The 16,613-nt window shown below is 37.0% G+C and overlaps 1 protein-coding gene across 2 annotated transcripts in view; it reads right to left on the bottom strand.

Annotated features, from left to right (window-relative positions):
* LOC131556659 (complement C1q tumor necrosis factor-related protein 7) overlaps window positions 1-16,613 on the bottom strand; it is a 114,631-nt gene that overhangs the window by 4,127 nt on the left and 93,891 nt on the right. For both annotated transcript variants that reach the window (XM_058803435.1, XM_058803431.1), the window contains 11 exons: window positions 15,122-15,213; window positions 13,189-13,356; window positions 11,650-11,755; window positions 10,165-10,274; window positions 9,949-10,045; window positions 8,608-8,706; window positions 5,876-6,052; window positions 3,741-3,944; window positions 3,178-3,267; window positions 2,284-2,397; window positions 834-968 (listed from right to left, as the gene is read on the bottom strand). In XM_058803435.1, coding sequence (XP_058659418.1) covers window positions 834-968; window positions 2,284-2,397; window positions 3,178-3,267; window positions 3,741-3,944; window positions 5,876-6,052; window positions 8,608-8,706; window positions 9,949-10,045; window positions 10,165-10,274; window positions 11,650-11,755; window positions 13,189-13,356; window positions 15,122-15,213 — 1,392 coding nt within the window. The remainder of the gene's footprint in view (window positions 1-833; window positions 969-2,283; window positions 2,398-3,177; window positions 3,268-3,740; window positions 3,945-5,875; window positions 6,053-8,607; window positions 8,707-9,948; window positions 10,046-10,164; window positions 10,275-11,649; window positions 11,756-13,188; window positions 13,357-15,121; window positions 15,214-16,613) is intronic.

Genomic DNA, 16,613 nt, shown 5'->3' with positions numbered 1-16,613 from the left:
GAGCAAACTTTTAAACTCAACTTCCAGTTTCCATTCAAATAAACACTAGGGTTCTTTTTTTAAGTTTGCCTTCTATTTTCTCGTTTTCAGACTTTCACGCATCATTCTACCACGTTATCATGCCCCTGTTTGTGTCCCCAGAACGTGGGAGGTCTGGCTCCCAGCCAAGTCAGGGAATGCTGCTGCCAGGACACTTCCCAGGTTTCTGAGCTTCCCAGCCTGTGGCTCCTCCTTCCCCTGCCCAGAGCTGCACAGCTCTGCGATCTCTCCTCTCTCACCCCACTACCTCTGAGAGTTTACAGCCACACAATTAATCATACATTATGAACATGCACCAGTATTATTTGCCAGTTTTCAAATAAATGGGGGGACTTGATGCCAAGCTGAAAATCAGTGTTGTTTTTGTGCCCTGAGGTGCCAGCTCTGTGTTGTGCACGTTGAACCATTCAGGCTGTGTCTAATGTCACATGGGCAACTCAAGTGACTCTTTATACTTTTTTCCTCATTTTCCAGTCACATTTCACCTGCAAACTATTATCTTTGAGGAATGACTACTCACCTAAGCAGCTGTAATCTTAGGCCACCCACTCTGGGAAACATGTAAGTAAAACTCAGTAATGAAAATTACATTAGCAGATCTCTTGATCTACCTAAATGCTGATTTAAAAAATCTTTCTTATTTAAAGTAGCTGAAAAACCTACTTAAGATTTAATAATATTTCTGATAAATGATAGCCTAAACATGTTTACAATGATGAACAAATGATGCCAAAAAATAATCAAGTTATTAACTCTTTTATGTATAGAACTGTGACAAGACTGGGCACACTTACATTATCACAGCTGATCAGACAGTACACATTTTGTAAGGGGCAGAAAGTATCATACTGCCCATAAAAACATCCAGTACTGGGGTTCCAAATTACATATTGACTTTGTTCCAAAGTTAATACATATGCAGTTGGGCCCTAGGAAGGGAAAAAAAAAAAAAAAGTATGAGAAAGATGTTTGAAAACTGGCTACAAGAACAGTATGCTTTGTTTACCTTGTAATACTAAATTTTTACTATTGAGTTTGATAGTGCTTTTTAGGGCAAACTGCTTGGAAGAACTGACAGGTTCATTACAGTTCAACACTTATATAATAATGTGGGAGAGAAATGTCAGACATGCAGAGCTCCAAGCCAATTTTTACATATAGAATCTGAAAGCTCTTGTCTCAGCAACAACCAGATGTGAAATTCCACATACAGGAATGTTTACTAGATGCACTTCAGTATCAACACATCCTGCTTGGCTACTGCCCCAGCCCTCATCCATGGGCAACCTCTGAGCTGAAGGATTTCCATCCAGGCAGCACACTCTGTGTCTCAGCCACCAGCCTCACTCTCAGGCATGTCAGGAATTTCCCAGCTCTCTTCATATGCTCTATCAGGAATCCCTAAACTGCTCTCCTGTGTTCTTGTCATCCCTTGTATTTTCCAGGTATCTTGAAATACCTGGAATAAATTTCCTCTTTATAAACTGCATTATTAGTGACTAGCATCTCCATCAGATCTTGAGGGGAAGGAATGTATCTGAGTACCTGCTCCTGTCACTGCAGTATCTCAAAATGTGCTTAAGAAAGGAGCTTAGAAATTTTTACCAAACAAACCTTTCATATGTATGTAGAAATTTGCATTATAAACAGTTAGCACCTTTTAAAAAAGAGCAGTAGGGTTAGTTGGAAATCTGAGTACTTCCCTGAGGTACTGAGGCATCTCCCAAGCAGTAAAACAAGCTCTGTTTCAGTTCTGGGCCAGTCTGAGCCCAGCTGCTGCCACAGTGGCTCCCAGCAGCCCAAGGCAGATGTGTGTGACCACTAAGGATCCCTGGCATGCCCCTAGGCCTCTCCTATCACCTCTGAACCTGTACCAAATCCCACACTAACTCAAACCCTGTGCATCCATGACTGAGATGCTGTCAAGGGACTGTCTCCATCAGATACACCATTTATACAAGCCAAAGTCAAATCAAGGGTTACAGATGCTTGCTACTGTATTGTGATGACAACTACTACCAGTTTAAGCACGGAAACTGAGGTCCAGGAAAAAAACCCCAGACATATACTAAGATAAACTTTCAATTTTTTATTTACTTCTCTGAAAAGAATCAGTGCCCAGCACCAATCTTTAGATAATATCCTGGAAAAACATCCCAGCAAGAAACAACTGTCCATTGTTGGGGGCCAAAGACTTCACAAAAGAGAAGTTAATACTTAGGCCAAACGAAAGAATGCTCTTACCTCAGGAATGGCATTTCCAATGATGAGCCAAGCTTTTTTCCCCATTCCAAGGAAATAATTACACAAAAGCACGGCGTGTTCCTCCTCATCTCCCGCCAGAAGATAAAGAAATTGCTAATTGAGATATTAAAAAAAAAAAAAAAAGGTTTTTCTAGGCAGTTATCAACTTAGAATATTTGATAATGTTTCTTAACACATCTGAAGCAAGGAGTCCTCTCAGATCTTTGCAACTGATCTTTATTGTTTATTGGTCACTGCTTCAACACACAGGATTGAAGAGTGAATGGTGTGAGAATACATGAGATCTGAGATCACAACAACCAGGGTCTTTGTCTTTTTTAGAAAGACCATTCTCCATAAAAGTTTTGAGATGATAAAAACTTCATCTATGATAAACAATGTCTGCTGTTATTCTCTAAATTACAGGATTTGTGTGACAGAATACTAAATATCTCATTATTGCTCACACTACATGCAATGTCTTTCCTGTAGTTCCTTGGAATGACAATGATCCATTTTAAGTCTAGTTGTAAAGTCTCCATCAGTCAGCATCCCTTCACTTGAGCATGTCTATGACATCATGGACTGGTTTGGAACTGAGAAAAAATGGGAGATGCTTTGAAGCCCTAACATATTCTTACTAATTGAAACCTATTAAAGATAAAACTTTTGGCTCAGATCAGAATAAGCAACTTCTTTCAAGCTTTGGTCCTTATCCTTTAAAATAAATGGCTCAAATAAAAATATTCCTCACAATAACAGAATCACAGAATAATTTAGGTTTGGAGGGACCTCAAGAGCTAATCCAGTACAACCTCCCTCCAAAAACACAACCACTAGGATGTACTATCACATTCAAGAGGATAAAGAACTTCTTTTTAATACATTGCTTACATCTGATGTGCTCCATAAATCACAAATTCCAGCAAATGACACACTATCTGGCAAAAAAGGAATCAAAGCAACGTATCGAGCCACCAGTTCCTGCAAGAAAACAAAACAGAGCAGGTCACCCCTTTAATTCAAAATGCTCTAATGTTATACCAGATGTGAAGAATATTGCTGCTTCCACTTAGTGACAAAACACTGAGTAACCTCAGTACAGTAGCAGCTAGCTCATTGTAGAATTTGTATCAAAGACTGATACGATTTACTGCCATTGAGGTTTGACAATTCTTTGTCTTTTAAAGGACAATACTCATTAATACACTTATTTTTTCCCCAGAGAAAACAAATATTATTTTGCAGTATCATTATAGTTGGACTTACTGTGTATTACACATAGTAATCCACATCATTACTACTTTTATTTTGTATCTGTAGTTTTTCCTTTGCAAAAGGTGCAGCTCTACAGCAGAGACACAAAGCTGAGATTTGCTTATGTGCATGTGCACAGGCTAACAAACAAACATCTTGCAATCTGTATCCCAGAGACTTCATCTTTTCTAAGTACTTACTGCTGCTGTTTGAGATCTATTTGGGACAGCATCAAGAAGCTCCTGTGGTGGATTCAGAGGTTTGATATATCTGGTAATAAAAACTGTTTTTCCATCAAGGTCAATTACAGTTGTTAGGCACTGGCGGCTTGGAAACTTTGATGTACATTCAGCTTCATATTTTTCTGCTGCCTGGAGCAATTTCTCATCTTCTTGGGTATCAAACTTCAAAAGACAATAGAATTTATACAAAACCAGTTTTATTTATAGTTTGGACTTAAGTCTTTACTATATTTAGCCATATTTCACCATTTAGAGGACAATAAAAATATTGTTAAATTCTTTTCTAATAGCAGTTTGAACTTGCCTTGTAGTATAAAGTTTTGCTTACAGACATAAAAGGAAGGTCAAGGCAATGGAAAATCAGGTAATTTGCACTTACTTATGAATGCCCATAATGGTCTATACATATAAGCTGGCTTTATTAAAGCACTGAAGAATGTAGTTAAAGTTAAACTGTAGCCATCAGTTAAAGTTATGGCCAAGTAACATGGGGGCATGAGGATGTAACATCACATATTAAGTAAAAAATAAACAATTATAGTTAGGTACTAATCCTATGTGCTATTCCCACAGCACTCCATTGAAACCACAACTGACATTAAGCATAAAATCCCAATGATTTTTATATAAATAATACTGCAAACAACACTGCTCAATGCCAAAATATTTGCAGACAAGGTTCAAGTGATTTTTAGATGAATCCTTATAATTCAAAGGTGTCTAGAATTTCCACATTTTTAAATGGGGTTTTTCAGAAGCAAATGTAGGACTCAAAAGCACATATTCATTATATAACAATGACAATTATTTCATGATGTCATCTTTTAAGATGTCATCTTTTAAAGGTATTAAGATTGGTCAAAATGATCTATTTAGAATTCCTTATATACTTCTAGTGGTGCTGAGAATGAAAGTTCATCCTTTGTAGTATTTTTGTTTAAAATAAGTCACTTTTGTCATTTGTTACTGTTCTTAAACTAACCTGAGGTGGAACAGCTGGGCATGCCCTGCAGCTAGAGCTCCAAGTTAGAAGAGAAGGCACACAGTGGTGATTCTTCTCAACCATAATTAAGAGCAGAAAGTAGAGCCTCTGGCATGTTGTAATGTAAATGTAGCAATTTACTGCAAATATTACTGGCAAATAAACAATTACTATGTCACAGTCAAGTAACACAAACTGCAAAGAGGTTGCTGAATGGCACAAACCCGAGCTAAATCTTAAACTGGGAACAACAGGAGTATCTCAACTAATTTATTAATGTTGTACCTTCTTAAGCATTTCATTCATCTAATAGAGGTTCAGGAAGGACAGCAGGAAAGAGAGGAAAAATAAGTAAAGAAACAAAAAAGGTATCATAAAATTAAACTAAAATTAAGCTTAGCATCCTAAAGCACTACACGAGCATTTCAAATTAACTGCAGGTCAGGAAGAGGAAGAAAGTATGGCAAATTATTTAGGTTTTTTTTTTTCCATAATATGCCAAACTCTTTCTATAATAGGTGTATGTGTTGCAGCTGGAGAGTTGCAGCAAAGAATTGTAATGACTACTGCTGTTAGTCTAAGGCACTTCTGGTTTACTAATGAAACTGAAAAAAACAGCAGCTGTTGTTCAGGAATTATCTTCAAGATCTCGAGGCATGCATGAAGCCATAAATAATAAATGCTCATTTGAACAGTATAAACACAGAAGCAAGCAAATACTCTTTGCACCTGCCACCTCCTTTTTGTCCACTAAATCCTTTTGTTCACAAATACTCACACAAATGCTTTATTGTTTACACAGGAACATGGGAAAACTACAGGCTCACAGACAGGAATGCCAATTTGCTTTCTCTGAGGACTAAAATTAGATACCTGGGCAAAGTTACTTCTCATGCATTAAGTGCACACCTCACTTAATGGTGCATCTAATTAAACTGAACTGAGATCTTTATTTCAAAAAATTTGAAATAAACCACTCCAAATTTGTATGAGTGTCCTTTTGTACTTGTTCATGTCCTTTGGTACACTAAGGAGAGCTATTAATATGCATCTCAAGAACTGCAGCACTAGAAACAAAGAGCAAGAGAATGATGAATTAGTGATTAGTTACCTTCTCTCTGACAGACTCTCCAGGGATGAGCTGTGGTTCAATGGTAATGAACAGAGTTATATATGAGCCCTCACTCAGATTTCTCACAGAATCAAAACCTCTCTCCATGCCCAAGCTCTTTTCTTTGCTGTAGCCAAGGAGGACTGGAGGAATATTGACCTTAAATGTACCATCAATCTACAAGAGATACAGAGAAATACTTCTCATTAAAAGCAAAAAAGCAAAAGTTCCCTCTCACATAAATTTGCTACTTGTGTCTGCATATTTTCTTCTTTTGGTTATTAAAGTTACAAAATGATAAAATGAGAGAATATGACATTTATGCTGATTAACTGTGGGGAAAACACAAGGTGTCTCACTGTTAAATGTATTAACCACAACTTGATTTCAGCCTCTCTTGCATATTATGAACACTAATATTTAATGGAATGGAAATCATACACACTAGTTCACAGAGAAAGAAAGAGTGCTGGCCTTTCACTACTTTTATTTCAAACAGCAAACTCTAAATGGCTCTGTTTATCTGGAAAAATGAAAAAATGGCAAAATACAGGTTGGATGACTGATTATTCTTCTCAAGGCAGCAGCAGACCAACAGGACTTGGCCTATGAGTGCTGTGGGAAGGATGCTCCAGCTTCAGATGGACCCTCTTCCATGCACAACCTACTGATGCTTCTTGGGGGGAACTGGAACTGGACCATTTATCATGCTTCTGTATGGAAGTGCTCTGCCAGCCCCACCAGCCCTTGCAGCTCCCCCTGCTAGCACAAACAGAGAATAAGGACTTTCTGAAGGGTTGTCTGAGACAAGAGATGGCAGGCCCACACTTGCTTGGGCAGGTTTCCATAGTGGAAGTAGCCAGCTTTAAAAGAAAAGCAAAATCAGTAAGCTCCTGATTTGGACACACTTGAGGTGACTGCCACCAGAAAGGGTATCTTCAGTGGATGAGGGAAATGAACAGATGACTCACTGGCATGGCTCATCAAAGACTTCAAAACAAAATTAAGTTCTGATGAGGAAAAAACTAAACATATCACTCAAAATTTCTGCTCCAGTGTATTAGAACAGGATGATGAAATGCTTCATTTGCTACTGAAATTTAGCTGCTAGATGCACTTTGATATAAGCACTGTGCTGATCAGGCTTTTTCAAATTCCACATGAAATCCTATTCAAATGCAAAGAATTTCTACTGCTGGGAAAATCTGTACAAGCACTCACACTCTGCTTAGGCAATCACAAACTCCAACACCTCCTCAAAGAGACTCAGAAGTGTATCTGACAGGAATTCTGGAGCTACTCTGGTTCTACAGCAGAAAGACCAAGAAGCTGAGGAACAGAGGTTGACATCAGTATGGGAAATCCTTAAAGATGGATTGTGGATGGTGGCTGCATTGGTAAGCAGTCTGTTAAAATGTCGAATCTGCCCATTAAGTCTCTCTGTGAGCAGACACACTTCTCAGGTGGATTTCATTCATTCAACATGGAACAATTCCCTAAAAATGAGCACTGAGTCATGTTGTTTCCTGTTTGCTGACCTACAGCAATGGTGATCACATTATGTGACATTTTCTGCACAGGATGGTCAAAGACTCATGAAAAGAAAGTCAGATCTTACTACTTATATCTTTTTTAAAATCAGTGAAAGCTTCATGGTACAGGGCACCACAGCTCTCAAAGAGAAAAATTAACTGATTAATCTCCCAAGCTGAAGAGCACATATTACTAATGATGTAGCAGAAACAAGTGGACTAAGCCTGGTTAGACACACACTGTCCAAGATTTCTCAGCAATGAAAAGTGCTTTTATGCTTTTCTAAATCCCATGACAATCACATTCTGTTATGCTCTGCAGACAGCCCAGTAAAACCACTTTGATCATCAAGCATTGCACTCAAATCAAATGAGACTCCTACAGACCTTCCCTCCACCCAAAGCATCTGGGAGGCTCAGAGTATGCCTTGAAGTCCTTAAGGTTCTGAAAAGTGCCCCTTAGGGCCACAGAATACAAATGAATGTGTCATTAGGAATGCAACTGATGTCTCAGTTTCTTACTTCATGAAGATTCTGACTTGTGTGATCAGATGACTTGATCTACACCATGCAGAAGCCCTACAGCTGTGTTACAATGTGATAGGACTATCAATGGAAAGAAGTAGCTTCCTTAAACTAAGTCCAGGATGAGTAGCTGGACAATAAAATATTTCCTCTGAAGAAGAGAGTGTTTTACTACTACTCCCATGACTAACTGTGGCTATTTCTTGGAGAAAGCTTCTCTTGAAAAGTTCTAGAAGTGGAAGAAAGAAGGGATTGGGAGAGGCAAAGATCAAAATCTTGTGATTCGTGGAAAGTGTGAAAAAAAGTTTAAATTTCCTCTCATATCTGGGTGATTCTATTCCCAGTTCATCTATCCAGGCTGTGCAATACCACAGCCCTCAAAAGCCACTGAGAAAACCACCTAAAAAAATCGGTGCTTTTAATGTTGCTACTGAAGGAAGTCAGGCTGCATTGTCACTGTTGAGTATATTTTATCTCTTCTCCCTTTCAAAATCTTGAACTTACTGGGAAATACTCAGCAAATATGTCAAAAAATCCCAGTGGTTTCAAAGACATCTTCAAACAATTCCATAAAAATAAACTAACAATTACAAAGAATATAATTAAATCTGACATTCCATTTCCAGCCCTTTTCCATTCTCAGTTCTGTACTTTACTTCAAATAAAATCACTTACCCTTGCTTGAAAATATATGGTAGTAAATGGAATCTTAACACATCCCAGCCAGTGTCTCTCAATACGAGTGTGGATTCCACTTCCTCTCTCATGATCATCCTATTAAAAAGTTGCCCAACATAATGCTTTGTAAAACATCTTCATTTCCTTAAATTCAATCACCAACTGAATCCAGGCATTAATAAAAATTCTGTATTAATTTCCTGTTAAGTATCAGCTCCATTACTTGGGCAGCAGTCATTATTCTGCACAATTTCAAGCACACCAGATGCTGAAAACATATAACAACATCACAGTCCATGACAAAACATGCTTGCACTTTAGGGTTTAAGTCCTGTATAACCAGTGATGGAGAACTTAAAGCTCTGACAAGGAGTCCACAACACTCTTCTCAGACAAAGTAAATGAAGCTCTGGTCTTCTAACAAAATATTTCATTAATATTTAGAAAACCTTTTTGAAGTTAAAATTATAGGAAAATCTAAGTAAACGCTGTGAAATGGAAAAACTGTTTTCATGTGTACTGCCTATCAGATTTCCAAATCTTTCATGATCAGCCTAGAATTATTTTTAAAAAACCTCTGGCATGACATCCAAGTTTCAAGTGTGTAGCTTTCTTCCTTCAGCTTCATGAAGTATCATTTCAGTTTTGAGGACAGAATTCTGTTCCCAGTGAAGTGTGTGCATTATTTATTTCTGGGCTATGTTTTCAAGAATGTTGAGTGCTGCTATTTTTGTGTCTGCTGAATTGACTAGGAAAGCTTTCACAGGATTCAACAGGGGAAGGAGTTATGCCATCACTGAGAGCTTACAAAAATTTCTTGTTACTAGTACTTGCAATTCTTGTCTCATTCAAAAAAATTAATGCAAACAACCAGTAGATGGTTTGGCCTTTTTTTTATAATTTCACCAAAGAGCTTGTAAAACAAGATGAGACAAAGCACAACAAGATAGTTAGCAAAAAATACAAGAACTGAGATCACTCATCTGGAATGAAGTAAAAAGCTCTGATTAAGGTTAAGAACAGAAGTCAGATTCTGTTGTTGATGTCTCTCAATTTTAGGATCTTCATTAAGGATCAGTAAAACATATTACACACTTGTGATGTGCTCAACTCTAGCAGCATTTTATGTGGTACAAGCTGAATTTGTACAAAGGTTAACACTGTAAAGATTGCTCCCTCTGATAACCTTGCAGTATTGACTAGATATAAAATCATAAGGAATGACAAAATAGAGAGGCACAGGATGGGGAAATTATTATATGGAAAAGTCTTGTTCTGACAACTTCAAAAAGCTCACTATGTTCTCTAGTGTACAATGTCCTTCAATTATGAACTCACCTCTACAGCATCATGAAGTACTTCATCAAAAACATTAATGAAGACTTCATCTTTAACTGACTGCAAACTGTGGGTGCTGTAGTCACCATTAGGAGCTCTGAAGAGGTAAAATAAATCAAAAAAGTGATTTGAACAATACAGGAAAAAGAGGATAAATTTGCATGCTCAAATTAAACTATTATTGTGCAGAAACAATTTGGTTTCATTTTGCCATACCTGAATGGAAGCTCAAGTTCCTCATTCCAGCAAGGGCTTGGACCTTCTGCTGTTGTTGTCCTGCAGACTGTTCGCTGAAAAGAAACTTCTACAAAAGGACGGACCAAAACCTATAAATAGATATCGAAACAAAGGAAACAGACCTCTGGAAATTCATCAGGGCACATTAAATTACACATTTCAAGCATTTAGAAAAACATATGTTGTGGCAATCAGGCTGGTTCTGCCCAGATATAAATTTAATACACCTTAAATATTGTACTTAATGGGTTTCTAAGCATTTATGAAGAATTCGTAAATTCAAGAATTCATATTCTTTTAAGAATATTTTATACACTAGCATTTCCAAAAATTTATGTGTATTCTAAATACTTGATGTATTTATATACAATTGTCAAAACCACATTTTCTCCTGAGAGTGGAAAAGGTACAGGCTATCTAATCAAGGAAAGCAACTGAATCAGAACATGTGATCCAGACAACAGTGGAAAAAAGTGCAGTTGTATCCTCTTATCTGTAATCCAAGAAGCCTACAGCTACAATCCCAGCTGTCCCTGAAACTGGCTCCTATGACAGATAAGCAACCTCATCTAGACAAAACAAACCCCTAATGTGATTAAAAATGCCTTATTTAACATTCAAATGCATATGGCAGAAGCTTTTCTACATTTCAAAAAGCTGTAATTTTGAAGGAAAATCACAAGGAAAACAGTAAAAACCCTGAAGGTCTTTCATCTTCATTCAGAAGGATGCTTAATTTAGTTTTAAATAGCAAGAAATTGAAATTTCAGTGTCAGCCCTAAGAATGGCTGTGCTGGTTTAGACTAGGGGTGTACTGGACCCAAAGTGCAGCCTGTGAAATCAGCCAGCAGCCAACACACACAGGAAAGTAAGAACTGAGCAGGCATAGATGGTATTTTCTCCTATTACTCTTCCAGACTTCAAACATTTTCAGATGAAAGACTTTCCTAAGTCTGTAATGATTTTTCTATTAAGTAACTCCCAATGGATCACTCTTCACATACTTGTCCAATACCCACTTCAGCACAAAGCAACCTCTTTCATCCACAATACATGCCAGCAACTTCTCTGGGCACAGGCCAACTGCTGAATGCAGAATCACAACTTCCTTTTGAACCTAACTCCTACCAGCTTTATTTGCCCATCACTCACATTTGTGCTTACAGTGCCAGGAAATAGTCAATCCTTATCCAGTGTCTATGATTCAGGATTTTGTGACTTTCTACCATATTTCTCCTCCTCAACTTGCAGTTATGGGTGCTCTGGCTCAAAGTCCCACCATTTTTCACTGGGCAGGAGCCATTCTGTATATTCTTCTCTGAACCTTTTGCAGCTTTACTCTCCTTTTGGAGATAAAGGAGTGGGCAAGGAAACCTTGCCAATAAAGTATCTTTCTGAGGGTGAATGCTAGTGTCTGTGGAAAATGCTCACAGCTTCCCAGAAGATGTCAGTTTTGTACCATACCTGGTTGAATGCCCAGTCTGGGCTGTTGGGTGGGCTCTGAGATGATGGAGAGGCTGCAAACATCTCGTTAAAGGACCTTGAAGATTTTGATGGCTGTTGAAGTTTGCTACAAGAGGAAACAGGCAACAACAACCAGGAAAACAGAGAATTCATTACGAAATGTGAATCCCTCACATTGTCTATTAGCCATACAGAATTCTGGAAATACTGATGGTTTTGGTTACAATTTTAACCTTGGGAAGATATTTATTAGATCAAATAACACAAATAAAATGCCAGAAAGGGGTATTGAATGTACACTTCTTACAAGCCTCAGTGCAAGAGTACTTTGTGCCTGGAGGCTCTCTTTTCTGAAGGGTTTATTAACTGCAGACTTTTTTGTTGCCTACCCCACACAATCTCTTTGAGATACAAGCTTTTAAGTTCAAGCACTTGAATCCCTGCAGAATTCACGAGCAGTGTAGATCTCATGGTTTTCATGCAAGGCCTCTATGGCAAAAAATAATTCATATGAATATTACAGATTTGCGTGTGAAGTGAAAGACAATATATGTTATATATGTTAAACATTTATTTTTACAGCACTTCCACGTAACTTTTTTTTTTTTGTGGTAAGACCACATTATAGACCATAAAAGAGTAACTATGCACATATAAACAGCTCAAAATAAGATGTCATAAAATGCAAAAGACTGGATGGGGTTTTAATTATTTTTGTAATTTTGGTAAAGAATTGAATTTTCCATCTTCTTTTTCCTGTCAATGAATTGCTTTTCTCAGTATCAACTTATTTACAGAGTGCAGCAGAACCTCTAATACAGTAAGAGAAAGAACAGCTGACAATGTTGAATTCTGTAACTGGCCAGCTTGGAAATACCTCTGAGTTAAATGCAAGGTGTATTAATTTTGGGGGGGAGAGAGTCAACACTACATTAATACACTGCTTCTGGAGCTGAAGCAGACTGTTCAGGGTCTCTACATGACACACAACCATGCAGTGCAGGCATTGTCCTAATGTGCCTGAGTGTAAAGGTCACCTTTAGAATTAGAGCCACATTAGGCTCAGTCTATTAACTTAAATGGTTCATCAAGGAGAAGATCAACATGCTGCATTCAGGAGACAAATATAGTACCTCACAGTGAAGAACTGAGTTTTTTAATATTTGGTTTTGGTATTTAATTAAGATATTATGAATTAAAATTTCCCTGAGTATCATCAAGAAGCTTCCTTAAGGGATAATTCATCTGGCATTACCACAGGTATAATGCTGTCAAAGCTGTAACTGATCTTTCTGACAGTTTCTGGTAAAACATGTCTTGAATTTCACAGCTACTAAAAAATTATTGTATTAATCTACAAACTTACAAAGTATCAGTCCTTTATCATCATCTGTAAAAAGAGAAATGTATATATGCATGATTTTATCATGAGAATCAAACAAACACATGGCTGAATTGTAACATCTGTTGCTTCATCTGTCTTCAAAACAGTAGAAGCCAGAAAATGAATCTGTACTGGAAAGAAGCTTTTAAACATACCTCATCACTGGTTTTCTCACTGGAATATCATAGGCTCTGATGATGTTCACTAACAGTTTTATGTCTCCATCTGATAAATTCTGTGCTGTGACCTTCTTCCTCTCTTTTCTTCTTGGCCTTAATGGTCGTTTTGGCTCTGCCAGTTTAAAGAGGCCGAGTCCCAAAAGGCTAATAATCATAAACCAGGTATTATCAGTTTTGCATAGAATCCAGCGTTCCAGTGTTACCATGACACACATGAAAATTATGCACTAACATGAAAAGGAAGTATTTGCTCCTGCTAGTGCCAAACAAAACACTCTGAACTGTCAAAATGTTGCAATTGTTAGTACTGCACTAATCCAGTTCTGTCTTATATTTCAGGAATTATAACATCAATGTGCAAAAAAGATTGGTTGTTTGGTTTTTTCCCCCCAAAACTATGCTAGGTGCAAAAAAGACAATTACACAGCTTCAAGACAGATGTAAACTACAGTGCTATAAACAAGGGATCTAGCAGATGAGGATAAGCACTGTACAGAAGAGGCAAAGCATCTCTCTACACAGCTATGTACACTGAATAACAGGCTACAGGGAGGAAGCAGAATCAATACACCACAACATACCCTGGACCCTCAGAACTTATAACCCAAGGCAAAGCAGAACCAAAGGAAAAAAGAAAAACAGGAAAAAAATAAAATGAAGATGTGTGCTTCATGTATGCAGATGTATGTAATGTTTACATCATTGCTATCAACTGCAGACATTCAAAAGACACATTTAAAAACTGATAGCTAATGGTATTTCTTCCTTAAATAAAGACCCCACAGCAATTACTGTTAAAATAACACAAAATCATGAGTTACTGAAATATCCCAGTAAGTGAATATTAAACAAGCCACGGTGTATTTTAAATTCAGTAACCATAAATCTTCACAAATAGAATACAATATGAATTAGGATTCATTATGAGAGAAAATATAAATGAAGCATTTGATTCTAAACAAAAAGCGAATTGTAGTTTTGTTCAGATGTTTCTCTACTGTGGTGTGAAAACATCAACTAAAACCAAGCATGAAGCCTCTTGTAAGAGAGCAAGTCTCTGTGTCTCCAGCAGATGGGACTGTTTAGATTTATACAGCTGGTTGGAAAACACTTTGACTGTATAAGGGTGCTGTGCTTAGAGTGAACAGAAGCAACTTCTACATGAAAGAAAAAAATAAGATTCACAACTTGTTTACTTACACAGATTTTAAGTGAACAACACTAAGAACCATCGATGCTGGGATGACTGATATATGTTAAAATTGATAGGTATGTGATTTGAAACAAAAATCTAAAGAAAGTGCTCATGTAATAAAAGAAACAATTATCTTAGAAGAGAAAAGCAGTAATTTCCAAACTCATATTTTTTTGAACATAAACAGCATATGACAACATTCAGCATCAGAAGTATATGGGAAGTAAAACAAAGAAAATTACAGTTAAAATCTATTGCACATTATTTATAGGTTATAGGCACTGACTGTAAGGAGGCATCACCTACAGAACCAGTCAGTAATAGTGTTACTAACTGTGATACTTGCCTGAAAATTGGAAATATTCAATCTGGCACCAGCTGGACTATGCTCAGCTCATCAGAAATGCATCATATCCTGTTATATCTTATTTACATGCTACCACTTTATTTCTGTCAAAACCAAGCTTTTTCTTAAAGAAGTTTTTACTACACTTTGTTTATCAATGCATTGTACTAGCAGAGGTGTACACAGAGGTGTTTATCAATAAACTGTATTGGCAGAGGTGTACACAGTGATTGCAAGTTTATCTATTATACTAAACACAGAGTCACACCAGTTAGTCACATCAACACACTTTGTAAAACAGAAATTTAAAAAGCAGGTGGTTTTACATTAATTTCTTTTATTTGGAACAAATAAAGATAGGTCCTTACCCCAGGCCTGGAATCTCCTCTTCATTGACAAGGTCAGAGAGAATGAAATGGTGCTTTGCTATGAGGAAACGCTTGATTACTGATTCTCGAACCTGTGAACGGGGAGGGAGAAGGGACAGAAGTGCATTTCTAACCCAGACCCACTGCCAATATTTGCATTCTGATTGTTAAACACAAACAAAACATCCACATACATATTCTTCATTTTTTCTGAATTTTATGAGGGTCACAGTTGAAAGAAAAATTTCTTTCCTCCAGCTATTTCGTTAGAATGTAAGAGCAGCTCATTTTACCAATACAATGCTTCTCTAGAAACAGACTGGCTAGATTGACAGAAGAATATATGAAAATATACAATCAAAAATTATGCCTTTATCTGCTTACAGCTCACCATCAGAAACAATTACAGAAACAAATGACATGAACAGACATCTATTTTCCACATCTAAATGAAGTTGCAAAAAAGCCTGTAGAGAAATCTTTATGGCACCAGTTATGTGGATCAAAAGAAATACTTTGGGCTACTGAACTGGTGAAGCCTGCATTAATATCCTGTGATTTCAAATAAATGTTTAAAATTCTTAGTTCCTTACATATCTTTGTTGAGGTCATAGAGTGAAGCACAGAGATAAAAGTCTTCCCTCATCTCCTAACGAGTATGTGGAAGCAGACTGAAAGAATATTGCCTTTATCCTTTTTTCTTAGCACTAATGCTAGTAGTGGCTTTATACTCTGTGCTAGTACATCATCAGAAGTGATACACATATAAAGATCACATTTTGGAGTGAATTGAATTTCAGTTCTGATACAAGAAATCTAATTTTCTAGCCCATCTGACAATTTACAGAAATGTAAAGTATCCAAGTACTGTTTTAAAAAAGGCTACTTGTATTTAATCTAAGAAAGAGGCAAACAAAGGTATTATAATGTATGCTATTCTGTACTACTCCATTACTATTCAGTGTGCTGCAAAACCCTTATGTTCAGTGCCATGCAAAACATATGGGGCTGACACAGACATGACAGCTTTGTCAAAAATCATTTTTATACTCATATTGAATCTGGACTTTGGCAGTTGCCTGCAAGATTTAAACACTTTTTTCCCTACTCTTCTTTCATGAAGCATTCTAACCAATAATTTGTTTTGTCCTACTTTAATTCAACCTTATCATCATACTTCATGTTTTGCTGGCAGGCTAGGATTTGATACACTTTTTGATATTTACACAACTGGTAAGAAACTGGTAGCCATGTTTCACACTTGCTTTTTTGTCAGTCTGAAATTGTAAACTTTTCTTGGTTAGATGATGAATATTTTCCTTCTTTTTCCCTAAGGATTAAAGAGAATGTCATCTTAATATAATGAAAACTAGAAAAATTAATTTAATCAATATAAGGGAAGATGTTACTGTAATACCACAATGAAGGTAAATGTGACAGATGATATGCCCTCTGCCTTAGGCTGCAGAACAACACTCTGTGTATTACATTA

This window comes from Ammospiza caudacuta, chromosome 4 (assembly GCF_027887145.1).
Source record: "Ammospiza caudacuta isolate bAmmCau1 chromosome 4, bAmmCau1.pri, whole genome shotgun sequence".
In the NCBI taxonomy this organism is placed as follows: Eukaryota; Metazoa; Chordata; class Aves; order Passeriformes; family Passerellidae; genus Ammospiza; species Ammospiza caudacuta.
This window is presented reverse-complemented; position numbering and strand designations above follow the sequence as displayed.